Source organism: Fundulus heteroclitus, unplaced genomic scaffold (assembly GCF_011125445.2).
Source record: "Fundulus heteroclitus isolate FHET01 unplaced genomic scaffold, MU-UCD_Fhet_4.1 scaffold_68, whole genome shotgun sequence".
NCBI lineage: Eukaryota > Metazoa > Chordata > Actinopteri > Cyprinodontiformes > Fundulidae > Fundulus > Fundulus heteroclitus.
Window position 1 is genome coordinate 934242 of NW_023397121.1, and position 27430 is coordinate 961671.

Sequence of the window (27430 nt, forward strand, 5' to 3'; positions counted from 1 at the left end):
TGTTCTGGTTCTGAGGAGCAGAACACGTTCTGCCACCACCCTGCCTGACTGAAGGTCTCATGTTCTGGTTCTGAGGAGCAGGACACGTTCTGCCACCACCCTGCCTGACTGAAGGCCTCATGTTCTGGTTCTGAGGAGCAGGACACGTTCTGCCACCACCCTGCCTGACTGAAGGTCTCATGTTCTGGTTCTGAGGAGCAGGACACGTTCTGCCACCACCCTGCCTGACTGAAGGCCTCATGTTCTGGTTCTGAGGAGCAGGACACGTTCTGCCACCACCCTGCCTGACTGAAGGTCTCATGTTCTGGTTCTGAGGAGCAGGACACGTTCTGCCACCACCCTGCCTGACTGTAGGCTCCTTACTCAGACGTTTGTCAGCTTGCATCAGCGCAGGTTAGCGTACGGGCGCCGCTGAAAGTTGATCAGTTGAATGAAGACGTGTTCAGACAGGAATATGAACTGTAATCAGATCCAGGCTGTGATGCGCCGTAGCATCAGACCGCCGCGGTGTCAGACCTGAGTGAGACGCATGGCTGCCGTCAGCTGACATCTAGAGCGTTTGGTTCTCCTGGAGCAGAAGGAGGTCTTTGTGTCCCTGATTCACACGTTAAACCCTTCATTCAGTGCCTCAGCACCACAGACCCCATTCATCCTCACATCACAGCCATCACTCAGGCTTCATGTGACCCACGGGCCTGAAATCGATTCGATTTGGCCTCCAGAGATGTTCTGCTGCTGGTTTACATGAATATACTGCAGGAAAACATGGAGGGAGGAGGTGTTCTACTGAGGAACCTGCCGAGGAACCTCAGGTTTACTACAGGGGGCCGGACACGCCGCCATGTTAAATCTACAGGAACACAGAAATAAATCAACTATTAGCTAACAAACATCAGTTATCTGACCTGCTGAGAACCCAACGCCTAAATCTCCCTGAATATAAAACATTGATCCGACTCTTAATCATGTTTTCTCTACAATTATCCACACGATGGGTTCATTTGTAAAAACAATGATGGTAAAAACGTCCTGGCAGCTTAAACTGAGGAAAAACTAAATGCCCATAAACGTTTGCCTTTATATTAAAAAAGCAGCTGGAAGGGGAAACAAGTCTTCAACACATCCACACACTTCAAGTATTTTTATTTTACTGACATATTAGATTTTAGGAACTAAAAGAATACAAAATGAGACAACTTGAAACTGCCAAAGGATCACAATAATTTCATTGAGTAGTAAACTTCCTCAGATACATTTATTCCTAACAAAGAATAAAACCCGACGGGAACAAAGGTTCTTTATGGCTTCGTCTGGCAGCCCGACGTCTCCAGAGGAAATAAAACTGTTCTTTTGCAGAACTGTGAGGTAAACAGACCAAAGGCTGCTTTTATTTTGAAGGTCTGAAGATTTCGGGCCTCTTGTTAAAGACGGAGGAACGAGGCTTTTATTTTGAAAGTCTGAAGGTTTCTGGCCTCTTGTTAAAGAGGGAGGAGTGAGGCTTTTATTTTGAAGGTCTGAAGGTTTCTGGCCTCTTGTTAAAGACAGAGGAGGCTGCTTTTATTTTGAAAGTCTGAAGGTTTCTGGCCTCTTGTTAAAGACAGAGGAGTGAGGCTTTTATTTTGAAGGTGAGAGTCTCAGGAGGCCTTGACCAGGTGGAAGCCCCCGTTCTCCTCCCTCAGCTTCTCCCTCTGGTTAAATATGGAGGAGCGAGGCTTTTATTTTGAAGGTCAGAGAGTCTCAGGAGGCCTTGACCAGGTGGAAGCCCCCGTTCTCCTCCCTCTTGTTAAATATGGAGGAGCGAGGCTTTTATTTTGAAGGTCAGAGAGTCTCAGGAGGCCTTGACCAGGTGGAAGCCCCCGTTCTCCTCCCTCTGGTTAAAGATGGAGGAGCGAGGCTTTTATTTTGAAGGTCAGTGAGTGTCAGGAGGCCTTGACCAGGTGGAAGCCCCCGTTCTCCTCCCCCGTTCTCCTCCCTCTGGTTAAAGATGGAGGAGCGAGGCTTTTATTTTGAAGGTCAGAGAGTCTCAGGAGGCCTTGACCAGGTGGAAGCCAACGTTCTCCTCCCTCTGGTTAAATATGGAGGAGCGAGGCTTTTATTTTGAAGGTCAGAGAGTCTCAGGAGGCCTTGACCAGGTGGAAGCCCCCGTTCTCCTCCCTCAGCTTCTCCCTCTGGTTAAATATGGAGGAGCGGGGCTTTTATTTTGAAGGTCAGAGAGTGTCAGGAGGCCTTGACCAGGTGGAAGCCCCCGTTCTCCTCCCTCAGCTTCTCCCTCTGGTTAAAGATGGAGGAGTGAGGCTTTTATTTTGAAGGTCAGAGAGTCTCAGGAGGCCTTGACCAGGTGGAAGCCCCCGTTCTCCTCCCTCTGGGTAAATATGGAGGAGCGGGGCTTTTATTTTGAAGGTCAGAGAGTCTCAGGAGGCCTTGACCAGGTGGAAGCCCCCGTTCTCCTCCCTCTGGTTAAATATGGAGGAGCGAGGCTTTTATTTTGAAGGTCAGTGAGTCTCAGGAGGCCTTGACCAGGTGGAAGCCCCCGTTCTCCTCCCTCTGGGTAAATATGGAGGAGCGGGGCTTTTATTTTGAAGGTCAGAGAGTCTCAGGAGGCCTTGACCAGGTGGAAGCCCCCGTTCTCCTCCCTCAGCTTCTCCCTCTGGTTAAATATGGAGGAGCGGGGCTTTTATTTTGAAGGTCAGAGAGTGTCAGGAGGCCTTGACCAGGTGGAAGCCCCCGTTCTCCTCCCTCAGCTTCTCCCTCTTGCGGGCCTGCACCAGGCTGTAGACCACGGCGCCCAGCGTGTTCCTGTTCATGCTGAAGGCCCGCACGCCGCCGCGCTCCGCGAAGCTCGACCGCTCATCACGGTTGCTCACGAAATACGTCCGCACCTGGAAGAGGAGACGCCTCCATCACAGGTCTGCTGGGGGGCTGGGGCCTGGCTACAGGTGGGGAATCTAACTACAGACCTTTCCGTGATGCTCGCTGATGCCTTTGACGTAAATGTCCCCTCTGAGCTGCCGTAGGAAGCCTCGCTCCACCAGGATGCAGCTGGTGGATTCTGGGACCTGACAGGAGGTGAAGGAAGGTCAGAGGCGCCATGGCAACAGAAGCCCCTCCCACCGACAGGTGCGCTCACCTGGATCCTGCCGTTGACCCCGGTGCTCTCCATCCTGCTTGCCACGTTCACCGTGGCGCCCCAGATGTCGTACTGAGGCTTGGTGGCCCCGATGACGCCTGCGATCACCGGGCCGTGAGCGACACCTACAGGTCAGAGGTCAGAGGTCAGAGCGCATGGAGAGGACACGGGGGGGGGGGGGGGGGGGTTAACGTTCTTAAAAAGCTCAATTAGAGTTAAAATATTAAATATATCAGCATTTAAAAGTTATATAAATACAGAAATGCATTAAATCAGCATTTTATGGTTTTATAGTTCTTAAAAAGCTAAATTAGAGTCAAAATATTAAATATATCAGCATGTAAAAGTCACATATAAATACAGAAATGCATTACATCACGATTTTTTAGTTTTATAGGGTTTAAAAAGCAAAATTAGAGTCAAAATATTAAAAAATATCAGCATTTAAAAGTGATATAAATACAGAAATGCATTAAATCAGCATTTTATGGTTTTATAGTTCTTAAAAAGCTAAATTACAGTCAAAATATTAAAAATATCAGCCTTTCAAAGTCACATATAAATACAGAAATGCATAAAATAAGCATTATATGGTTTTATAGTTCTTAAAAAGCTAAATTAGAGTCAAAATATTAAATATATCAGCATATAAAAGTCACATATAAATACAGAAATGCATCAAATCATCATTTTATGGTTTTATAAGGTTTAAAAAGCTAAATTAGAGTCAAAATATTAAATATATCAGCATTTAAAAGTGATATAAATACAGAAATGCATTACATCAGCATTTTAGGGCTTTATATGGTTTAAAAAGCTAAATTAGAGTCAAAATATTAAAAATATCAGCATTTAAAAGTCACATATAAATACAGAAATGCATTAAATCAACATTTTATGGTTTTATAGGGTTTAAAAAGCTAAATTAGAGTCAAAATATTAAAAATATCAGCATTTAAAAGTCACATATACATACAGAAATGCATTAAATCAACATTTTATAGTTTTATAGGGTTTAAAAGGCTATATTAGAGTCAAAATATTAAAAATATCAGCATATAAAAGTCACATATAAATACAGAAATGCATTAAATCAACATTTTATGGTTTTATAGGGTTTAAAAAGCTAAATTAGAGTCAAAATATTAAAAATATCAGCATTTAAAAGTCACATATAAATACAGAAATGCATTAAATCAACATTTTATGGTTTTATAGGGTTTAAAAAGCTAAGAGTCAAAATATTAAAAATATCAGCCTTTCAAAGTCACATATAAATACAGAAATGCATTGAATCAGTATTTTATAGTTTTATAGGGTTTAAAAAGCTAAATTAGAGTCAAATTATAAAAAAAATCAGCATTTAAAAGTCACATATAAATACAGAAATGCATTAAATCAGCATTTTATAGTTTTATAGGGTTTAAAAAGCTAAATTAGAGTCAAATTATTAAAAATATCAGCATTTAAAAGTCATATACATACAGAAATGCATTAAATCATCATTTTATAGTTTTATAGGGTTTAAAAAGCTAAATTAGAGTCAAATCATTAAATATATCAGCATTTAAAAGTCACATATAAATACAGAAATACATTAAATCAACATTTTATGGTTTTATAGGGTTTAAAAAGCTAAATTAGAGTCAAAATATTAAAAATATCAGCATTTAAAAGTAATATAAATACAGAAATGCATGAAATAAGCATTTTATAGTGTTATAGGGTTTAAAAAGCTAAATTAGAGTCAAATTATTAAAAATATCAGCATTTAAAACTCACATATAAATACAGAAATGCATTAAATCAACATTTTATAGTTTTATAGGGTTTAAAAGCTAAATTAGAGTCAAAATTTTAAATATATCAGCATTTAAAAGTCATATACATACAGAAATGCATTAAATCATCATTTTATAGTTTTATAGGGTTTAAAAAGCTAAATTAGAGTCAAATCATTAAATATATCAGCATTTAAAAGTAATATAAATACAGAAATGCATTAAATCAGCATTTTATAGTTTTATAGGGTTTAAAAAGCTCAATTAGAGTCAAATTATTAAAAATATCAGCATTTAAAAGACACGTATAAATACAGAAATGCATTAAATCAGCATTCTATAGTTTTATAGGGTTTAAAAAGCTAAATTAGAGTCAAATTATTAAAAATATCAGCATTTAAAAGTCACATATAAATACAGAAATGCATTAAATTATCATTTTATAGTTTTATAGGGTTTAAAAAGCTAAATTAGAGTCAAATTATTAAAAATATCAGCATTTAAAAGTCACATATAAATACAGGAATGCATTAAATCAACATTTTATAGTTTTATCTTGTAGTTTGTTAGTCCTAAAACCAGAGGTCCTCACTTTAGTAGTAAAATGGACCAAAATGTCCTCACACACTATAAGAAGGTGTTTTTTTTGGTCCATTTTACTACCAAAGTGAGGACCTCTGGTGTGTGAGGACCAAGCAGTCCTTTAGGCCTCAGAGGACTCGGTCCTCAGTAGGTAGGTAGAACAGGAACGTGTGTGCCCCCCCACCGACTCGCAGCTGGAAGCTGTTTCCTGTCTGCGTGTTGATCTGCCTCAGCGTCTCCTCCATGGCCAGGGCGAACAGCACCAGCTCGCTGAGGTGATGCCAGCCGTCCTCACAGTCCTGGACAAGACAAGCCGTCAGCGGTCAGCTGGGACCCACGTGCACACGGAGGACACGGGGGGGCGGGGCTCACCTGCCGGTCAGGTGAGAGGCCTGAGGCTGCCATGTAGGAGCTGCCGATGGTCTTGATCTTCTCCACCTCCTGGAAGTAACACTCGTCCAGCAGCTTGAGGGACACAGAGCCAGGCAGGTGAAGCCCTGCGTTGGTTCAGGGAACCCCGTGTGTGTGTGTGTGGGGGGGGGGGCGTTACCTCATCAAAGTCACTGATGATGTGGTTGAGGAGGCGCAGACACTCGACGTGCTGGTGGACCAGCTCCTTCTGCTCGTAGAAGTCAGAGAAGCCGGGCAGCGAGGCAAACAGGACGCCCACGCGCTGGTACGACTGGGAGTAGAGCTCCTGGCGTCAGAGCACACAGAGCAGGACGTTAGCAGGACGCTAGCAGCTGATGAACACCGTCACACCTTCCTCCAGGTGCGGCACGGCACCTCGTTGTTGGCGTCTCTCTCCAGGAAGTGCTGAGCCACGTGAGCCGGCAGGATGTTGAGCAGCAGACACTCGTTGTGCTCCCTCTGCTCCTTCATGTCCTCCACCTCCTTCCCCGCCTGCAGGCGCCACAGGAAGTCCAGCCGCGCCATGGCCTCCAGCTACCACCAAAGAAGAAGCAGAGCTACGCGTGAGGACACTGGAGACAGCCCTGCTAACCACCAGCTGCATGGGCCTCACCTGTCTGCTGTTGTAAAGGACGGCCACCAGAAACATGGTCATGAGAAGCAGACAGACGCCCCTGCTGCACAGCTGCTGGGAGCTGACCTCAGATCAGACAGGGAGGACAACGTCAGACAGCAGACTGCGTGGCGCCCCCCCAACGTCCCAGAGCCCCTAGACGTACCTGTGCGTCTCCATGACATAGGTGTACAGGCCGGCGGTCAGCAGCAGGAAGGCCATCTGCAGCATGCAGCTCAGCCTGAGGAACACCGCACAGGTAACCATTGCAACCACCGCGCTCAGCACCATGAACTGAGCGAGAGACGATGCAGTTAGCAGCAGACTAGATGTTACAGGCTAATGTTACAGGCTAATGTTACAGGCTAATGTTACAAGCTAATGTTACAGGTTAATAATACAAGCTAATGTTACAGGGTAATGTTACAGGTTTAAGTTACAAGCTAATGTTACAGGTTAATGTTACAGGTTAATGTTACAGGCTACTGTTACAGGCTAATGTTACAGGCTAATGTTACAGGCTAATGTTACAGGCTAATGTTACAGGTTAATAATACAAGCTGTTACAGGTTAATAATACAAGCTAATGTTACAGGTTAATGTTACAGGCTACTGTTACAAGCTAATGTTACAGGCTACTGTTACAGGCTAATGTTACAGGCTACTGTTACAGGCTAATGTTACAGGCTAATGTTACAGGCTAATGTTACAGGCTAATGTTACAGGCTACTGTTACAGGCTAATGTTACAGGCTAATGTTACAGGCTAATGTTACAGGCTACTGTTACAGGCTAATGTTACAGGCTAATGTTACAGGCTAATGTTACAGGCTAATGTTACAGGTTAATAATACAAGCTGTTACAGGTTAATAATACAAGCTAATGTTACAGGTTAATGTTACAGGCTACTGTTACAAGCTAATGTTACAGGTCAATGTTACAGGTTAATAATACAAGCTAATGTTACAGGTTAATAATACAAGCTAATGTTACAGGCTACTGTTACAGGCTAATTAGGCGCCTGCCATACCATAATGGCCAGGGCCTAATTAGGCGCCTGCCATAGCATCTGCCATGCAAATGCTATGGCAGGCGCCTATTACTCTGCACCTAATAAGGGTTTCTTTATAGTTTATTTTTCTTCCGTCACCGTTAATACAGCCCGAACCGTAGGGTGTACACCCACAAACTATATATCAAAACGTTCGTCTCGACGCCGTGGACCGGGCTATTTGTACTTCCCGCCATTTCAAGTTACCATGGCGACGAAATTAGCGAAAAACCACCCCTAAAAGAGAGCTGGACTCCACTTAATGCATGACCATATATGGCGCTGGTCTGTGGTACAGTGGTTTAGTTCTGGGATTGGTAAGTTTAGACAATTACTTTTTCACCCCCATAGTATATATATATCAAAATGTGCGTCTTCATCCAGTCAACTGCTGTTTTTGTATCAGCCGCCATTTTGAGTTACTATGGCAACTTCATCAACAAAGAACAGGTGTTTCTCCCTTTTTGAGGCACTTTCCAGTACAGCATTTGGACCAAACTAACAGAGTACCATCACCCAGTGATACTGAACACAACCATGTTAGCGGCTAACGGTTAGCATGTTGCTAACCGGAAGTAGCTTTAGGAAGGTCCTACCAACTTCTGCTTTACAGAGTATGTATTTCCTTTACAGAGAAAGCTCCACAACAAATCTGGCCCATATCGGATAAAGCATGTCTCCACAGACACCAAAATCACATAATCCACAATTCGACGCTCACTGCGGGGGCTGTGATGCACGTAGGAATATGATATTAGCTCGATACGCACCACGAGGCAGGCGCCTTCTTAAATTTCTTCAGAAATGTTCTAGTGTTACAGGCTACTGTTACAACCTACAGACAAGTTACTGTCACTGGCTTATCTGACAGTTATTGTGACAGGTTACTGTAAATGTCTCACATTATATGTTACAGGCTGCTTTTCTGGCTCTTCCCACAGGTTACTGATACACATCATTTCCCATTTTACTGTTACATGGTTCAGTTGCAGGTTATTCTTGCTGGTAGGAAAGGCAACATCAGATTCTGATGAAGCAGAATACGGGAGCTCACCTCTGGGTGAGTGCAGATGTTCATGTCTGACCATCTGGAGGGGGGCAGAGACACCAGGGGTTCAGTAACGCCGGACTCAGACCAGTCACACCACAGCTGGAGAATGAAAGAATGGTAAGACCGTAGGATAGACGGAATTACAGAAGAAAGGAAAACCAGGAGGGAAAGATGGACATTTGGACAGGAATACGGCACAAGGGAATGAAGGATAGAAGGAAGAGTAGAAATAGAAGGTTTAATAGGAAGGATAGAAGGAAGAGTAGAAATAGGAGGGTTAATAGGAAGGATAGAAGGAAGAGTAGAAATAGGAGGGTTAATAGGAAGGAACCAAGGACAGGATAAAACAAACCAAATTAAGCCCAGAAGGAAGCAAAGAGAGAAGACAACAAAAGTGAAAGAACAACAGAAACAGAAGGAGTAGAGATGTAAAGAGGGAAATAAATAATGACTGAAAGGTCTAATTATGTAAAACCTGTTCCTATAAGATCATCCCCTATCCTTCTAAAAACTCCCTTTGGTCCCAAGCTACTGTAAAAAGTAAAATGGCTATTTTTAGCTGAAAATGTTTACCAAAGTAATGCTCATTTACTTTATCTGCTTCAGTATGTCAACCTTTACTAAGACGAGTATGATTCAGGACTGTGAATGTTTACTGTCACAGCAGCAGGTCCAGTTTCCCAGCAGTCCTAACTGCAACACATTGATGGTTGGGGCAGTAAAACTGACTGGAAACAAAACATTGAGACTCACGATGTTTACTGAGGCGATCACAGAGTTGACGGCGATGGCGGTTAGCATGAGGACTGTCCGCGCGTACTTTGTTTCGTGAACCCAGCAGCAGAGGGCCTGCAGGGGGGCGGGGCAATGCTTAAACTCCTCCCCCAGAGTCAACAGCAGGAGCAGGAAGTAAACACAGCCGCTGAGAAGGAACTGCGCCGCCGTCAGACACAACCTGGACATAAAGACATAACCAGGACCGGTGTGGTAAACAGGGTAAACACTGAGGGTTCGCCGCTATGCTGATGATACTGTTCTGTTTAAACTAGAAGCCTTAGGGCAGCAGATGTTCTGTATTTATTTATTTATTTTATTTATTTATTTCAGACACACAAGTATATAATAACGACAGTATATGTCCATATAACATAAATTAAAACAGTCTGAAAAAGGGTGTATTGGCAGAAGCAATAAGCTTATAATGCCCACCCTGCAAAGCAAATTTACATTGGACTAGAAAGCAAAAGAATTAAAAAGAAAAAGATAAAAAGATGGCTACCGTTTATAATACATACCAACGTATGATTTTAGGAAAAGTATTATTCTACAATAATAACATTTTGCGAGAAAGAAAAAAAAAGGTAATGCACCCAGTATCTAAGCTCTTAATTGCATTGACATGATTCATAATGTTTTATCGTATTATTCTTAAATATGTTTTTTAACTTTTTTACTGTTGTACAGTCTTTTAGCTCCTGATCTAATTTGTTCCATACATCAACCCCAACAAAAGAAATACAATGTTGTTTTACATTTATTCTTGCTTTTGGTTTTCTGAACATTTTATACCCTCTGAGATCATAAGCACTGTCCCTGATTGAAAACAGACCCTGAATGTGTGCTGGCAACAAATTATTCTTTACTTTGTACATAAATTGAGCAGTCTTTAAGTCAACCAAATCTTTAAATTTTAAAGTTTTTAAATGTACAAAAAATTGGTTTGTATGCTCTCTATAATCTGCTTTATTTACAATTAGAATAGCTCTCTTTTGAATTATGAACAATGGGTTTAAATTAGTTTTATAGGTGTTTCCCCACACTTCAATACAGTACATCAGGTAAGGCAAAACTAATGAACAATACAAGAGATATAATGTTTTTTTGATTTAAAAGGCCTTTAAATTGATATAACACTGCCAATGTTTTAGATAACTTTGATCTGATATAGTCAATATGTGGTTTCCAACTTAAACTATTTTGTATTGTTACCCCAATAAATTTTACATCACTTACTCTTTCGATATCTGTGTCATTTATTTTCAATTTTGTGTGCACATTAATCGCACCATTTGTGAATATTATAAATTTTGTAACATGAGCAGCTTTTATGTAGCTAAAAACAGGAATAATCCTGGTAAAAATGCTGCAGTAGTTTATGGCTTGGTGGTCAGGAGTACCTTGGAGCAGGAATCAGCACCTGGACGGCCATCAGCAGAATGACCAGGATGAAGGAGCAGACCATGTTGGACTTGAAGAGCTCGTCTCTCATCTGAGAATACTGGAAAACAAGCAGAGATCAGTCACCTGGCCACTGCACCTGTCACCTTCACAGCCACACGTTACCTTTCCCTCCATCTGGGAGTCCTTGAACACCTGAGTGAAGGTGGTGATGTGCTCTTTCCTCATCCGTTCGCTGCTGCGGACTTCCATGGCCTGACAGATCCTCTTGTTCACCTCCCGTGAACCTGAGCGCTGAGCTGCGATGTGATTGGGCAGTTGGGTCAGGGAGCCATTGGTGAAGGTGGCGAGGATCTGCCAGGGACAACAAAAACAATTATAGACGTAATTCAGATTATTTCCACATATATTTCCCATGCTTACAAAGTTCATGCCCAGGATGTCTCCAAACGGCAGCTCGGCGCTCCACGTCGTCAGCTCATCGTAACTGGGCCGCCTGGCTCGGGGGGGCTGGGCCTCGTCCCGCGTGGCCGGGCGGATCAGGTATGTGTCGATGTTGTGTTTGCGTAGAAAGTCGCTGCGGTCCTGGCCGTGGCCCTGCTCGGCCTGGTAGATCCCACCCAGACAGTCCAGAGTGGCCTGTGAAATGTGGACCTGCCTGAGAGAGGAGGACATGTCTTCACCCGGTGGTGGACACGTGAACGGACCTGCTTCTGTGAGCGGGGCTGACCCTGGCACTCCTGCTGCCTCCAGACAGTTGGCGATGTCAACGTCCCAGCTCCAGATGTCAAACTGCCACTTCTGGAGACCCAGCACGCCACAGAGGACAGAACCCGAGTGGACACCGATCCGCATGTCCACGTCCTGCTGCAGCTCCCGACGAACATACCTGCAGCAGGACGCACGCATGTTACCGAGACGCTGTGCACGGGGCGTCTGGGACGTCCGTCTTCCTACCGGATGGTGCTGATCATGCTGAGGCCCATCTCCACACAGCAGCGGGCGTGTCCTCGCTGGGGCTCTGGGACGCCAGAGACACAGTAGTAACAATCGCCCAGGATCTTTATCCGCAGACACTGATGCTCCTGCACCCGCAAAGAGAACAATTAACCTCACTCTGGAAGGTTTGGGCTCGTTTTGGTGTTGGGACGGACGACGGTACCTCCGCCAGCCTGTCGAAGCGTCCAAAGAGCTCGTTGAGAGTTTTAACGAGTTCCTGAGCCGAAAGAATCAAAGAGAGAGACGTGAAGCCGATGATGTCTGCAAAGAGGATGCTGGACAAGCAGAGAGAAGGGTTTACTGGCGTGCCAACAGCTTAACGTCCATAAAAACTGCTGCCTATCAGAAACATGTTGGGTAACCTGACGTCCTTGTAGTGGTGGATGTAGATTTTGTGAAACTGCTGAGGCAGCAGATATTCATCGACCGCGGCCATGTCTGCAATCATCTCTAGAACCAGGAAGCGTGGTAGGATGGACATGACCAATCGCTCCTGAGAGAAGGACAAAGGTGGTGTACATGCTGGTTTTACATTGGTCACATGTCTTCAGGTGGGAAGGCTGTACCTGTCTTTGGTTCTCCCTCTCCAGTCGGACTCGTCCTTCGATACATCTCCGGGTCTCCAGAAAACTCTGCCGCTGGGTCCGGTCAGACAGGTAGTGGATGAAGACGCCTGCAGTGTTCATTGCCAGGTACAGCAAAGCCTTTGAGAGCACCTGCACCAAAGGAGAGAAAACACAGAAGAAGAAATAGGAGGGACAGACGTTTAGGTGAAAGAGGAAAAACACATGGCAGTAAAAACCGAAGCAGTAATGTTTGCCAACCCTTCTGATGAGGAAGTGGTTGCTGTAGTGCCACCAGACATCCACTAGGAGCTGCAGAGTGGAGGTTATCGCTCCTGCAGCAATTGACCAGGGGAGGGGCAGAGTCAACAGGGCGTAGGTGGAGAACAGAGTGAAGAAGACGTACCAGGAGTAATCAGTTTCCCCCCAGCTGAACACCCCAACCAACACCTGGACAGTCTGGGACAGCCAGGTGACCACCGACAGGTACCTGAGGGAGGACGGAGGCGTTAGGAGAGACCTCTCTGGACCACCAACCTGTCCTCAGATTGTCCATTTCAGGCATACCTGAGCCACGGTGGTGACGTCATCACCTCCTTCCTCGCCACGGACAGCCCACAGATCCCCGCCCACAGGAGGACCGACAGGCCGGTCAGCCAGTCACAGGCCACGCCCCCCCAGCCTGCCGGCGAGGCCACCAGGGAGACGAACAGCCGGATGAAGACGTCAATAAGGTTGGTGACAACCAGAGAGGTTCTTCTCTGAGCCGAGGAGAACTGCTGGTAGGTCAGCTCCAGGTCAGGAGATCTGGTGGTTCAGATGAAAGGAGAGGTTCTAAGACGGCTTTAGGTCCCTTCACCCGGTTAATGCTGCAGTTTGTGCTTCTCTACTTGAATATGAGCTGCATCGTAGGAATGAAGACGCCTCGGACCGTGGATCCATACGACACAAAGAAGTCTGCGTCAGTGAGTAGGCGTTGGGCGACTTGTGTCTGCACAGAAACCCTCTGCGTCGCCGGGTGAACCCGAGCCGCAGACGAACGGCGCTTCTGCCAGAAGTTCCCCCGAGACGTCTTGTTGCGGATCTGCCTGCAGAACAACAGGAAGCACCGACTCAGAACCAAAGCGTCCGCCGGCGTCGTCTCTACCTGCCGGTGTACCTGTTGATGTCGGCGATGTAGGCGTCGGTGACGGTGATGCGGTGGCGGCCTCTCTCCAGCCCCCCCGCCAGCCTCAGGGAGTACAGGTTGTGCTGGTCGATGATGTTCCTGACGGCGCTCTGCCACAGCAGGCGTTTGCGCCGCAGACCGTGGGCGGGGCTGATGTTGGCGCTGAAGGTGATGTCGCTGGCTTGCCTCGCTGACTCACAGTCGCCATTTTTCAACATGTTGTGGTTGTCCGTCATGGTTCTGGCAATGAGGAGCTACGGCGCTGTGTGGAGCCAAATCAGGAGACCGTAAGAACCCTGATCGGTTCCAGGTTTGAATGGTGGACGGGATTTCTGCTCACATTAACCCAGATCAGGGCTTAGTTTGAGATTTCACTTCTCCAGAGTTGACATCCATCTGTAGCTGTACTCCACGTGCCGGACAGGGTTAGCTAACGGCTAAATAGAGGTTAGCTAACGGCTAGATAGAGGTTAGCTAACGGCTAGATAGAGGTTAGCTAACGGCTAGATAGCGGTTAGCTAACGGCTAGATAGCTGTTAGCTAACGGTAGATAGCGGTTAGCTAACGGCTAAATAGAGGTTAGCTAATGGCTAGATAGAGGTTAGCTAACGGCTAGATAGCTGTTAGCTAACGGCTAGATAGCGATTAGCTAACGGCTAGATAGCTGCACCATTCTGACCTGGGCTGTGAGTAAAAGAGTAATTTTTTAAACTATCACTGCTTTGGTGGATGGAAACGACATAAAAATGTTGGATTTATAGAAACCTTAGTTTGTCTTTGCCCTCCTGGCTCTAATTGAAGACGCTTGGCTAGAGTGGTAGATTTGTACTTATTCAGGTTTCTGTCTTTGGACTGAAGCTAATAATGACGCTAGTAGCCGTGGAGCTGGCGGAGGCCTCCATGACCCGTCAGACGGTGCTGATGGAGCAGATGGTGTTCACCTGACGCCAGGCAGCATGACACTGGCCTCACTTTTACTCTGTTGACTGAACAGAAGCCACGGGGTTAGCATTAGCAACTAAATCCTGTCTCTTCATGGAGACGGATGGAAATGCGGGCCAAGCAGGAGACCAGAACAGAACTGGCGCCGTTCAGGAGGCTTCACACCAAGTAAAGACAATCCTGGGATTTAAAGGGGAGCGGGTCAACGGCGACACACGAAGGTCTTTAACTACCAGCACTGTGTGCTTACTGAAGGTCCTGAGATTACCGGCTCTAACCCAGGCTAGGCTGGTATGTAGGTTAAGGAACTGAACTGGGTCACAGATGAACACACAGTTGTACTCACCGGTGGCAGAACTGATCCTGTCCAGAACTTAAACATCTCCAGGACTCGGTCCAGTCTCTGGGGTCTCTCTGTGTTCCTGTCTGGTGTTTCCTCGTTGCACTTGTGTCTCTGCTGTCATCCTTCTTCCTCCGTCATGTTTGTCCATCTTAGGTTCAACTCTACCTGAAGCTCGTCTCATATTTTGACATTCACGAGATCCACGGTCTCCCTCTGCCTCCAGTCTGTCCTCTAAGCCGGGTCAGGTCTCCGCAGACTCTCCCCCAGCGCCTCATCCTTCATGGGCCTTCTGACAGGGAGCCTCCCGTCTCCACACTGTGGGTCAGTAGATGGACCAGGACAGAGAAGTCTTCACGCTGTTGGTCAGTAGATGGACCAGGACAGAGAAGTCTTCACGCTGTTGGTCAGTAGATGTACCAGGACAGAGGAGAAGTCTTCACGCTGTTGGTCAGTAGATGTACCAGGACAGAGGAGAAGTCTCCACGCTGTTGGTCAGTAGCTGTACCAGGACAGAGAAGTCTTCATGCTGCTGGTCAGTAGATGTACCAGGACAGAGGAGAAGTCTCCACGCGGTTGGTCAGTAGATGGACCAGGACAGAGGAGAAGTCTCCACGCTGTTGGTCAGTAGATGTACCAGGACAGAGGAGAAGTCTTCACGCTGTTGGTCAGTAGATGTACCAGGACAGAGGAGAAGTCTCCACGCTGTTGGTCAGTAGATGTACCAGGACAGAGGAGAAGTCTTCATGCTGTTGGTCAGTAGATGGACCAGGACAGAGGAGAAGTCTCCACGCTGTTGGTCAGTAGATGTACCAGGACAGAGGAGAAGTCTCCACGCTGTTGGTCAGTAGATGTACCAGGACAGAGGAGAAGTCTTCATGCTGTTGGTCAGTAGATGTACCAGGACAGAGGAGAAGTCTTCATGCTGTTGGTCAGTAGATGTATCAGGACAGAGGAGAAGTCTCCACGCTGTTGGTCAGTAGATGTACCAGGACAGAGGAGAAGTCTTCACGCTGTTGGTCAGTAGATGTACCAGGACAGAGGAGAAGTCTCCACGCTGTTGGTCAGTAGATGTACCAGGACAGAGGAGAAGTCTTCATGCTGTTGGTCAGTAGATGGACCAGGACAGAGGAGAAGTCTCCACGCTGTTGGTCAGTAGATGTACCAGGACAGAGGAGAAGTCTCCACGCTGTTGGTCAGTAGATGTACCAGGACAGAGGAGAAGTCTTCATGCTGTTGGTCAGTAGATGTACCAGGACAGAGGAGAAGTCTTCATGCTGTTGGTCAGTAGATGTATCAGGACAGAGGAGAAGTCTCCACGCTGTTGGTCAGTAGCTGTACCAGGACAGAGAAGTCTTCACGCTGTTGGTCAGTAGATGTACCAGGACAGAGAAGAAGTCTTCATGCTGTTGGTCAGTAGATGTACCGGGACAGAGAAGAACCGGGTCTGAACAGGACGCTGCAGCAGCAGCTTGGTGTTCTGAGCTGGGAATGACCAGCAGATGTCCGAGTGCTGCCTTAATCCCATCAGGAAGCCCTGGACTGGACAAAAGGCGGCTCATTAATCGGCCAGATTAACCGCCAGGCTGTGAGCGTTCAGGTGCCTGATGGGATTGGCAGAACTCCAACCAGGCCAGGGTGGGGGTGTGAGCTCAGGCCGTGTGAAGGAGCTTAGTGAAAACTTCACAGAAACCTGAGAAGATGAGCTCTAAGTGTCTGCAGAGGGAGGTCCAGCCCTGGATGGAGGCCCTGTGCTGCCACCTGGTGGCCGACACCGGCGTCTGCTGAGGAACATCTGGTTCTGCTGCATCCAGCAGGTTTAGGTCCGGTTTTAGCAGGAAAGCTGTTAGAAAGAGGCAGCTCCTGGAGTTCTGAACTCTTATTTTATAGTAAAGATAATAAAATCCATTGATGGTACTGTTAATAACCCGAGTAGAACCTGTTTTATCCTAGAGACAAATCATCAAAGCGTGCAGTGAAACCACCACCAGTCATTTTAATGTTCTGTGAATGAAACGTGTGAATAAAGCCAGACCCAGACAGGAACACGTCTTTATTCCTTCCTGTGGACACGTACAGAAACATGTAAAAATAGAAAAGCGTCACCACAACATGCATCCATCAGCTGAACACGCTCAGAGGACACGGGTCCGTAAACACGCGGTTCTGCTGGGTCCAGACGCCGTAAACCTTCAGTGGAGTGGGAGGAACATGCACTGCTGCTGCGGCGAGGAGGGGAACCGGGTTCTACCGCAGCGTGGAGGGGAACCGGGTTCTACCGCAGCGTGGAGGGGAACCGGGTTCTACCGCAGCGTGGAGGGAGAGAACGGACCACGTTCCTGATTAACGTGATCAACGGTCTATCCTCAGAACCTCAGGGAGGAACTCTGAAGAACTGGACCGGTTCTGATCACCTCACAGTCAATGTATTCTGGTTTTACTCAGTCAGGTGGATCTGGCAAAGACAGACAGGATCCAACGTCCGGGTCTGATCCGGTAGAACCGGGTCTGGTGGAACCGGGTCGGCTCAAACGGCCCGGAGGAAACATTGAACAACAATCTGGCAGTCGGGCAACAAACAGCCGGACCACGGTACTACACTAAAGCAGTAGATCCATCCCTCAGACGTTCTGCGGTTCCTGGTTGGTTCCGGCTCCGAATGACCGCCATGCTGTCAGACAGAACTCCAGAACCGGGCTGGTTCTAGTGTTCCGAATGACCGTCATGCTGTCAGACAGAACACCAGAACCGGGCTGGTTCTGGAGTTCTGTCTGACCGGCATGCTGTCAGACAAAACTCCAGAACCGGGCTGGTTCTGGAGTTCTGTCTGACCGGCATGCTGTCAGACAAAACTCCAGAACCGGGCTGGTTCTGGTCGGGTTGAAGCTGAACGTTTGGCCCAATGGGGAAGGAGAGAAGCTTCAGCAGCGGATCACCGGTGAACCGGTTCTGTGAAGGTTCTGGGGAACCAACCAGAACACGAACAGAACCGAGGAGGTGCACCAGCTGCAGAACACAAACAGTAGAGCAGCACGAGAACAACAGGAAATGACATCGCCTCCACTTCCTGTCGCTTGACAGCAACTTCCTGTTCCTCCTGGGATCAGATCTGTTTTCATCTTTTTAACAATCTTCAAAGATTAAACAACAGAAAACGACATTAAACCCAAAATAAAATATTTACTATATTTACAAACCTTTTCAAAACCTGTTTCAGATTTTATATGTACAGTTTTGTAAAGAATTAAATTATTATTTGCCGATATCCATTTATTGTTATGATTCAGATTATGATTCAAATTAAATATTTGATTTGGATTTTAATAATAAAATAAAATAAAATAATGTTTTTTTAACCCAATCTTCACATTAAGGTTCTCACAAATATTGTAACTTCTTAAAAGAAATTTGATTTTTAAATAATAATAATAATAATAATAATAATAATATTTATAATAATTATTGTTATTATTATTATTACTATTAATATTGGAGAAATTTTAAACATCCTAACAGTAATTAAAAAATACAGATTTCAAACGTAATAAAAAAAATAGAAAAAAGTAATACATTTAATTAAGATTCAAATCTTATTTAAACTTGTTCATAATCTGAAAATTGAGAAATTAGAAACGTTCCCAGAAATAAATAAACATTATAAATAAATATTGTGTTCATACAACTTTAGAAAAGCATTAAGATTTTACAGAAATGCGTTTTAATAACAGAGTTAAATAAATAATGTAGTAGGCGGTGAATCCTGGTCGGCCCCTCCTCCACCTGGACTCACCTGTTGTCAGGTAGGACTGGGGTCAAAGGTTGGCATTCAGCACGGTGGCACACACACAATAAATACTGGGGTAAACAGGACACAAAGGTTCTGGGATTCTGGGGTTCTGCGGGGCTACTTGATGTTCTTCAGCAGCGAGGTGCGGGCGTTCACCACCGCCTTGAAGGCGTCCTCGCTGCCGGGGGCCACGCATTTGTCCGGGTGCAGCAGGACGGCCAGCTTCCTGTACGCCTTGTTCACCTCCTCCCTGCAGACAGAGAACCGGGTCAGCGCGTGGTTCTCCGGGTCAGCGGGGAACCCGCCTCCCTCCGGACGGGTCCGGGACTCACCGCGTGGCGCCGGGCTTCACCCCCAACATGTCCCAGGAGTCCTTGCTGTTGCGGATGCGTCGGATGGTGTCGGCCTGCTCCTTGGTGAAGCCCACGCTGACCTCCGCCACCGGCCGCTTCCCGCCGTTCTCACACATGTCCGTGATGGAGGAGAAGAAGGCCTGCAGACGAGAACACCCTCAGAACCTCTGGTGGAGCGGGACGGACCGCCGCGGCCGGGCCGGCCGTTACCTGGAACATCTCGTTAATGCCCTCGCCGCTCTGGGCTGACGTCTCAAAGTAGTGAAACCCTCTGGACTCGGCCCACAGACGGCCCTCACCTTCGTCCACCACGCGCCGCTTCGTCAGGTCCACCTGAACACAAAGAGCCCACGAGTGCTCGCGCTCGTTAACTGGCTCGTTAACTGACTCCTAATTAACTCGTTAACTGACTTGTTAACTGGCTCGTATTGGACTAATTAACTGACTCGTTAACTGACTCATTAAATGACTCGTTAACTAACTCCTATTGGACTCATTTACTGACTCGTTAACTGGCTCATTAACTGACTCCTATTGGACTCATTAACTGACTCGTTAACTGGCTCGTTAACTGACTCCTAGTTAACTCATTAACTAACTCATTAACTGGCTCATAACAGACGTAACTGACTTGTTAACTGACTCATTAATGGACTCATAACAGACTTGTTAAATGAGGTGTAACTGACTTGTTAACTGGCTCATTAATGGACTTGTTAACTGACTCATAACAGACTTAACTCACTTGTTAACTGGCTCATTAATGGACTTGTTAACTGGCTCATAACTGGCTTAACTGACTTGTTAACTGGCTCATTAATGGACTTGTTAACTAACTCAAAACAGACTTAACTGACTTGTTAACTGTCTCATTAATGGACTCATAACGGACTTGTTAAATGAGGTGTAACTGACTTGTTAACTGGTTCATTAATGGACTTGTTAACTGACTCATAACAGACTTAACTGACTTTTTAACTGGCTCAATAATGGACTTGTTAACTGACTCAAAACAGACTTAACTGACTTGTTAACTGTCTCATTAATGGACTCATAACAGACTTGTTAAATGAGGTGTAACTGACTTGTTAACTGGTTCACTAACGGACTTGTTAACTGACTCATAACAGACTTAACTGACTTGTTAACTGGCTCATTAATGGACTTGTTAACTGGCTCATAACAGACTTAACTGACTTGTTAACTGACTCAATAATGGACTCATAACGGACTTGTTAAATGAGTCGTAACTGACTCATAACAGACTTAACTGACTTGTTAACTGGCTCATTAATGGACTTGTTAACTGACTCAAAACAGACTTAACTGACTTGTTAACTGTCTCATTAATGGACTTGTTAACTGGCTCATAACAGACTTAACTGACTTGTTAACTGACTCATTAATGGACTTGTTAATTGGCTCATAACAGACTTAACTGACTTGTTAACTGGCTCATTAATGGACTTGTTAACTGGCTCATAACAGACTTAACTGACTTGTTAACTGACTCAATAATGGACTCATAACGGACTTGTTAAATGAGTCGTAACTGACTCATAACAGACTTAACTGACTTGTTAACTGGCTCATTAATGGACTTGTTAACTGACTCAAAACAGACTTAACTGACTTGTTAACTGTCTCATTAATGGACTCATAACGGACTTGTTAAATGAGGTGTAACTGACTTGTTAACTGGTTAATTAATGGACTTGTTAACTGACTCATAACAGACTTAACTGACTTTTTAACTGGCTCAATAATGGACCTGTTAACTGACTCAAAACAGACTGAACTGACTTGTTAACTGTCTCATTAATGGACTCATAACGGACTTGTTAAATGAGGTGTAACTGACTTGTTAACTGGTTCACTAACGGACTTGTTAACTGACTCATAACAGACTTAACTGACTTGTTAACTGGCTCATTAATGGACTTGTTAACTGGTTCATAACAGACTTAACAAACTTGTTAACTGACTCATTAATGGACTCATAACGGACTTGTTAGATGAGGTGTAACTGACTTGTTAACTGGCTCATTAATGGACTTGTTAACTGACTCAAAACAGACTTAACTGACTTGTTAGCTGTCTCATTAATGGACACATAATGGACTTGTTAAATGAGGTGTAACTGACTTGTTAACTGGTTCATTAATGGACTTGTTAACTGACTCAAAACAGACTTAACTGACTTGTTAACTGTCTCATTAATGGACACATAACGGACTTGTTAAATGAGGTGTAACTGACTTGTTAACTGGTTCATTAATGGACTTGTTAACTGACTCATAACAGACTTAACTGACTTGTTAACTGGTTCATTAATGGACTTGTTAACTGGCTCATAACAGACTTAACTGACTTGTTAACTGACTCATTAATGGACTCATAACGGACTTGTTAAATGAGGTGTAACTGACTTGTTAACTGGCTCATTAATGGACTTGTTAACTGACTCAAAACAGACTTAACTGACTTGTTAACTGTCTCACTAATGGACTTGTTAACTGACTCATAACAGACTTAACTGACTTGTTCACTGTCTCATTAATGGACTCATAACGGACTTGTTAGATGAGGTGTAACTGACTTGTTAACTGGCTTATTAATGGACTTGTTAACTGGCTCATAACAGACTTAACTGACTCATTAACTGACTCATTAACTGAGTCGGGGTCTTCCTGAGTTATCCTACGGGTTCTTCCTGAGTTATCCTACCGGTTCCTCCTGAGTTATTCTACGGGTTCTTCCTGAGTTATTCTACGGGTTCTTCCTGAGTTATCCTACGGGTTCCTCCTGAGTTATTCTACGGGTTCTTCCTGAGTTATCCTACGGATTCTTCCTGAGTTATCCTACGGATTCTTCCTGAGTTATCCTACGGGTTCTTCCTGAGTTATTCTACGGGTTCTTCCCGAGTTATTCTACAGGTTCTTGTGGCCCGGGGTGGGCCGCAGGAACCGGACCTTGTTGGCGCAGACGACGAACACGATGCTGTCCATGTTGGCCTGAGAACCCATCTCCTGCTTCATCTCTCCCAGCCAGCTGTCCAGGGCGTCGAAGCTCTCCCTGAGGCCCACGTCGTACACCAGCAGAACCCCCTGGCTGTCTTTGTAGAACTCGTTCCGGACCTGGAGCAGAGAACAGAGCTGCTGCAGCGCCACCTGCTGGAAGAACCGCGGCATCACGGCAAAGATCCTGCAGAGCCTCACCTCGTAGAAGAAGGGATGTCCGGCCATGTCGAAGATGTTGACCTTGATCTCTCTGTCTCTGACCTGAACTCTGACACACAAACACACACATCAGAACCGCTAGAACGTTCCGGGTCAGAACATGAGGCGGGGCACTCACTTTGTGACTCCATAATCGATGCCGATGGTGGCCAGGTACTTTGGGACGAACCTCTTCTCACAGTAACGCTTGATGATACAGCTCTGGAGGTCAAAGCATGTTCTGGTTAAGGTCTTTGCTTTAGGCTAGCTTGTTTTTGCTCAACTTGTTAGCAAATAAAGCCTTTTTTGTTTATTTTAATGGAAGTACGTACTGTACATGTGCAACAGGGGATAAAACAAGGAAGCGGCTAACGGCTATTAGCATCTCCAGGCAAAATAACAAAGAAAGGTAAATAAATGCAGAAAAACGTGATTCCTGGAGTGAAAAGCCTGGATCAGAGGGTCAGGCTCAGTCTGACATTATTTTATACAGATTTATTAATTAACTAATTATTAAGATGGTTCTGTGATGCTGCCACTAGATGGCGCCACGTCTGTTTATATCTGTTAATCCCACCCAAGAGCGAATTATCTTTCAACTCAAAAAGGACAATCAAAACACTACCAAGATGGAGGCTGGGTGTAAATAACCCTATTTTAATCATCATCAAAAGGTTTTTGGTCTTTTATTATAAGCATATTACGTAGCTATGTACCTTTAACCGCCGTTTTAACCAGGAATTGCCAGTTTATGTCCTCTCCTCTCCAGTCAGATTATATGCCCTAGAGCACATAATCTGACTGGTGATGGTATGAACCAACAGGTTGGTGAAGCAGTGGGAGACAGAGACTTCTGGTTGTACCCCAATAAGTAAGAAATGAAATTATGTACAGCGCTGAAGTAAAGGAAATTAAAACTAAGTAAAGGTTCTGGGCTCTTTGGTTTGGGGGAAAGGCAGGAGTGGTAAAGACTGACACACCATGGCAGGTTCTAGGTAGAGAAATCCAGTTTACTGCAACATTACTTCAGTATAGGGACTGGAATTAAACAGACCATTCTGCTTTAAATATCTACTACATCAACTAACTCCTGACTTAAGCTATAATATCTGTATGAGCCCTTTAATTAAGGTGGGGTGTTAGCCGAATATCGTGATGGTTATCAGCCTTTTAGGTAATCCATTAAAATCTTTTTAACTTTAAAGAAATAATCAGTAATAATTAAATAATGTATAATTTAAACGGAGTCTGGACTAAAGCTGTCGCCTGATGCTGAGACCTGAAAGCGTCGGTAAATAGTCTTAATAAAACCCAGAATGGTTAATTATCCACCGCTGTCGGTAGTTATTGTGTCTGTTAAAATGTAATAAAGCGCTAATAAAGACATAAAACCGGGAGTTTGGGGCGGCCGGCGGAAGCGGACCAGTCCCCGTCCACATTTAGCGTGAAACAAGCAGAAGCTCCGGTACCTTTCCCACCTCGGCGTTCCCCAGGCTGATGACTTTAACCCGCAGAGACTTCTTGTTGTCTCGTCTCTTCGTCGCCGTCGTTTCCATTCCAGCTGCCGTTATTTACCGAGTTTTGGGCCGGAAATGTGTCGCTAGCTGCTGCTAGGCTAACGATGCTAACCCGCTGTTAGCAGCTAGCCGCTGCTAGGCTACCGATGCTAGCCCGCTGTTAGCCAGCAGCAGAAGGCCACAGAGCAGTCTGTCGCTGGATTAATCACCCCTCATGCTGGGTTCCCTTTAATCTGAGCTGTTTGCGTCCAGCAGGCTTCCTCCCAGCTCTGATCGGAACCGTGGCTCGCTTCTGTCTGCTCCAGGGCTGGACCGGGACCAACTGGTGGGCTACTGCCACCATCTGGAGGACACCCTGGACCTGGAGCAGACCCCTGAACATGCAGAGGATCTTTAAGGAACTCTGTTTCACTGATTCAGCTCAGACAGAGAAAGCTCCACACAGAGACGCTCATCCCAGACATTTATTGCTGCTCATTTAGAAGCTCTCTGATAATAATCAAGGAAACTTGACTGGAAAGTTTAGTGGAAGGAGAAACTGCACAAGAACAGGGGCAGCTGCAGCCTTACTGTTAATAAAGTGAAGGTCTTTCAAGGCCTTTTATTTTTTGATTAAAATAAGTGATTTTCTAACGAGCAGCCATGGAGGACTCCTCCCAGATGTTTACGCTGATATTCTTCAGAACCATCTCTGGTCGTTTACACGTCGTTTACACGCCTTCATACCTGAACTTCACCGCTTCCTGTCTCATAAAGTCCAGTCTTAGCAATAAACTAGCTGTAATATTGGTGGAACTTTGTATAGCTTTAACTGTCCACAGTATATCAGATGCTGTCTGATAAACCTGGACTCAGACCTGAACCTCCATCTGAAGACAAAGTGGACCAAAGTGGAATAGACTTTAAAATCCTTCTGTTAGTCTATAAATCCCTGAATTAGCACCTAAATCCATCACAGACTTGTTATCAGGGCATCAACCCTCCAGACCACTCAGGTCTTCTGGCTCCAGCCTGCTCTGCAGAACCAGAACCAGAACCAGAACCAGACATGGAGAAGCAGCATTTAGTTCCTATGCTCCACTGATCTGGAACAAACTTCCAGAAAACTGGAAAACTGCTGAAACCCTGAGATCCTTTAAATCAAGATTAAAAACATATTTGTTCAGAATTTTAACTGTTCTAGTTAAACTGTTCTACTAAAACATCATTAGTTTAATTTTTCAGTTCAACTGTTTTTAATGTTTGCTTTTAGTTTATATTCTACCATGTTTAATTTTGTTTCTACATTTTATTCCTACTTGCTTCTATTCTGTTTTATTTTCCTATATTTAATCGTGTAAAGCACTTTGCATTGTCTCTGTACTGAAATGTGTTATATAAATAAATTTGCCTTGCTGTTAAATAAAACCACGTTTAATGAATTGATTAATAAAAAAATAATTGAAATAAAGCTTTTGTTCAACTGAACCCCAGATAAAGTTTACATTTCAAACAGGGAAATGTTTCAGATGTGATTTTGTTTTTGTTCCGGTTTGATGTTTAGTGTTTATATTTTTAGCGTTAACATCTGCTGAGAAATGCTCTCTGGCGCCATCTGGTGGTCAGGTTCCCAGAGCGGCTGAGGCTACTCCTTCAGCTCTGCTCCTTCTGTTCTAAGGTAGGAGGCAGCTGGATGGTAGGAGGTAAACCAGGAAGACCAGCCGAGCCAGCATCTCCTCGTGATGCAGAGAGGTTCCAGACCGTGTTCTAGAGTCAACATGGTCAGGAACGTCAGGCGGAACGTGAGCTGTAAGTGGACAGACTGGGGCCTGAAGATGCTGCAGGTTACTGGTTCTTGACCAGGGTCCAGACCTCAGCTGGAGGTTCCTGAGACGTGTTCAGGGTCTGAGGAGGGTCAGCTTGTTGGAGGATTCTTCAGTTTGTGGGATCAGATGTTATCAGTGAACCAGAGGTCCACATGAAGAGTAAAAGCTGCTCGGAGAAGAGCTGAAGGTGAAGAACAGACGTGTGGTGGATGAGAACCTCCCTGGAATCCAGCATGGAGGGTCTAAGAAGGGCTGAGAGGTCAGCCAGGGTGGCTCAGTGGGTTAGGAAGCAGGTTGGTGGTCAGAAGGTTCCTGGTTCAGTGTCTCTGGTGCTACTGTTAAAGTCCAGGTATGGACTAGATACTCTAAAGACAGGTGAAAGGAACACCTGGCAGCTGGTAGATGTCTCAGTTGGTTAGGAAGCAGGTTGGTGGTCAGAACGTTCCTGGTTCCAATGTTGCTTTAGACGTCTCTGTTAAAGTCCAGGTATGGACTAGATACTCTACAGATGAGTAAAGTGAGCTCCTATAGCAGCTGGGCAGATGTCTCAGTGGGTTAAGAAGCAGGTTGGTAGTCAGAAGGTTCCTGGTTCAGCGTCAAAGAGTCTTTGTCAGAGCCCTCTAAGACTTTGACGCTGTTGCTACATGACTGACAAAGACTCTAAGAGACTTGGCAGAGCGAACACCAGCTACTGAGCTCTAGAGATGCTAGGTGGACTAAAGATGAAGACGGCTTCTTCTTCTTCTTCTTCTTCTTCTTCAGCAGTGGACCGGGTCTATCTGTGGACACAGTCACACACAGACAGTCGTCACTGAACTGATTCATTCTATCAGATCCGTTCACACTGCAGGGAAATGCAACCGTACCCGATCTTTTTCACTGCAGTGTCAACTGCTGTGCTGCTTTCTACTTATCTTTTTATCTTATCTTAACGAGGCTTTGTGGAACATTTCTAGAAACTATTACACTTCTGTAAAGCTGCTTCTGTTATCTTGAGGTCACATTTACCAGCAGCATGAACAGTCACCAGAGACGGGCCATAATCATGTGACATACCGTAATATGTCATCTAGCAATAAAACGTTGATATTTGACTCCCCTGCTATGCTCAAATATGCAAATCAGGTGATGTCATCAAGCAACAATACACATCTATGTCTTATAGTCAGTTACTGTTACCGTGATAAAACCTAGAAATGATCCCATTTCAGCATAAAAGTCATAATTAAACATTGTGAAAGGTGCCTTAGAGAGACATAACTGGTCTACCAGTGGACGGTTGAAGTCTTCGTAGGCAGGGCGCTTCGGGTTCTTCAGAAGCGGGACCAGGGTCGGGTCTGTGGACAGAGAAATGTGGCGGCTCAGTTCATGAAGGTGTTTTCCCCATTTGGTGAGTAGTCATAGATTCAGAAACAAGTTAATTATTTAGTGTAGCCAGTAGGTGGCACTGCGACGGTTATATTGTATTCTTATACAGAAAGAGACGAATAAAAGAGACAATGTTTATTCAGACCACAATAAATGTCTCTATAGTAGTAACTAAGACGATGTCATGATTCACAGCAGCATTTCCAGGAGTTTAAGCAGCTTCTTCGTCATGTCCCCAGTCAGTCCAAGCCAATGACTTGGCCTGAAAGTCGATGGTTAAAGCCATCGACCACATCAGTGGTCCGTTCTCATCATGTTCTTCCACTCTGGTGAACATGCTTCCATGCCTTGCTCAACAAAGGGACCATGACTGGAAGCAGCTGCTAATGCACACAGAACAGAAAAGGCAATGTGATTTGTCTATGTCAGCCGTCTCCAGTTGGTGCCATGCTTGTTGTGAAAACCTTTGCTGGCCAGATTTGACCGAGGAACCAGGAAGCTGCCTGATCTCTGGGATGGCGGTGATGTGAGGAACCAGAAAGCCACTGTGGTACAAAAACCCAGTCAGCCAATTCC

At 45.2% G+C, this 27430-nt stretch overlaps 2 protein-coding genes across 4 annotated transcripts; both read right to left on the reverse strand.

Annotated features, from left to right (window-relative positions):
• Positions 1 to 1126: 1126 nt before the first annotated feature.
• Positions 1127 to 18244, reverse strand: LOC105923641 (adenylate cyclase type 8). 2 transcript variants are annotated; one of them, XM_036133856.1, is made up of 25 exons: positions 14813 to 18243; positions 13516 to 13786; positions 13247 to 13444; positions 12924 to 13163; positions 12618 to 12846; positions 12360 to 12509; positions 12156 to 12286; positions 11957 to 12068; positions 11752 to 11879; positions 11525 to 11683; positions 11218 to 11452; positions 10960 to 11148; positions 10794 to 10894; positions 9370 to 9571; positions 8620 to 8715; positions 6681 to 6808; positions 6515 to 6596; positions 6277 to 6435; positions 6041 to 6187; positions 5863 to 5955; positions 5675 to 5789; positions 3128 to 3252; positions 2958 to 3056; positions 2712 to 2879; positions 1127 to 2608 (listed from the first exon to the last, which is right to left on the reverse strand). In XM_036133856.1, exons 2-25 carry the CDS (start codon positions 13758 to 13760, stop codon positions 2594 to 2596), a joined length of 3546 nt encoding a protein of 1181 aa, XP_035989749.1. In that variant the 5' UTR covers positions 13761 to 13786; positions 14813 to 18243; the 3' UTR covers positions 1127 to 2593. The 2 variants fall into 2 exon arrangements, with proteins under 2 accessions (XP_035989749.1, XP_035989750.1); XM_036133857.1 differs by lacking the exon at positions 6515 to 6596 and having other exon boundaries at positions 1127 to 2879; positions 6681 to 6755; positions 14813 to 18244.
• A 257-nt stretch (positions 18245 to 18501) lies between these two features.
• Positions 18502 to 24158, reverse strand: dnajc27 (DnaJ (Hsp40) homolog, subfamily C, member 27). Of its 2 annotated transcripts, none has more exons than XM_036133862.1 (7): positions 23643 to 24158; positions 22304 to 22386; positions 22165 to 22234; positions 21919 to 22083; positions 19157 to 19279; positions 18926 to 19086; positions 18502 to 18843 (listed from the first exon to the last, which is right to left on the reverse strand). In XM_036133862.1, exons 1-7 carry the CDS (start codon positions 23718 to 23720, stop codon positions 18711 to 18713), a joined length of 813 nt encoding a protein of 270 aa, XP_035989755.1. In that variant the 5' UTR covers positions 23721 to 24158; the 3' UTR covers positions 18502 to 18710. The 2 variants fall into 2 exon arrangements, with proteins under 2 accessions (XP_035989755.1, XP_035989754.1); XM_036133861.1 differs by having other exon boundaries at positions 23634 to 24156.
• Between the last annotated feature and the right edge of the window lie 3272 nt (positions 24159 to 27430).

Excerpts from the sequence above, each read along its gene's own strand:
- LOC105923641 (XM_036133856.1), bottom strand. The coding sequence starts at position 13,760 with ATGACGGACAACCACAACATGTTGAAAAATGGCGACTGTGAGTCAGCG. Across the intron at positions 13,445-13,515 it reads TACATCGCCGACATCAACAG|GCAGATCCGCAACAAGACGT; the intron begins GTACACCGGCAG and ends GTTGTTCTGCAG. Across the intron at positions 6,809-8,619 it reads ACATCTGCACTCACCCAGAG|TTCATGGTGCTGAGCGCGGT; the intron begins GTGAGCTCCCGT and ends TCTCTCGCTCAG.
- dnajc27 (XM_036133861.1), bottom strand. The coding sequence starts at position 23,720 with ATGGAAACGACGGCGACGAAGAGACGAGACAACAAGAAGTCTCTGCGG. Across the intron at positions 22,235-22,303 it reads ATCGATTATGGAGTCACAAA|AGTTCAGGTCAGAGACAGAG; the intron begins GTGAGTGCCCCG and ends TTTGTGTGTCAG. Across the intron at positions 18,844-18,925 it reads GTGAAGCCCGGCGCCACGCG|GGAGGAGGTGAACAAGGCGT; the intron begins GTGAGTCCCGGA and ends CTCTGTCTGCAG.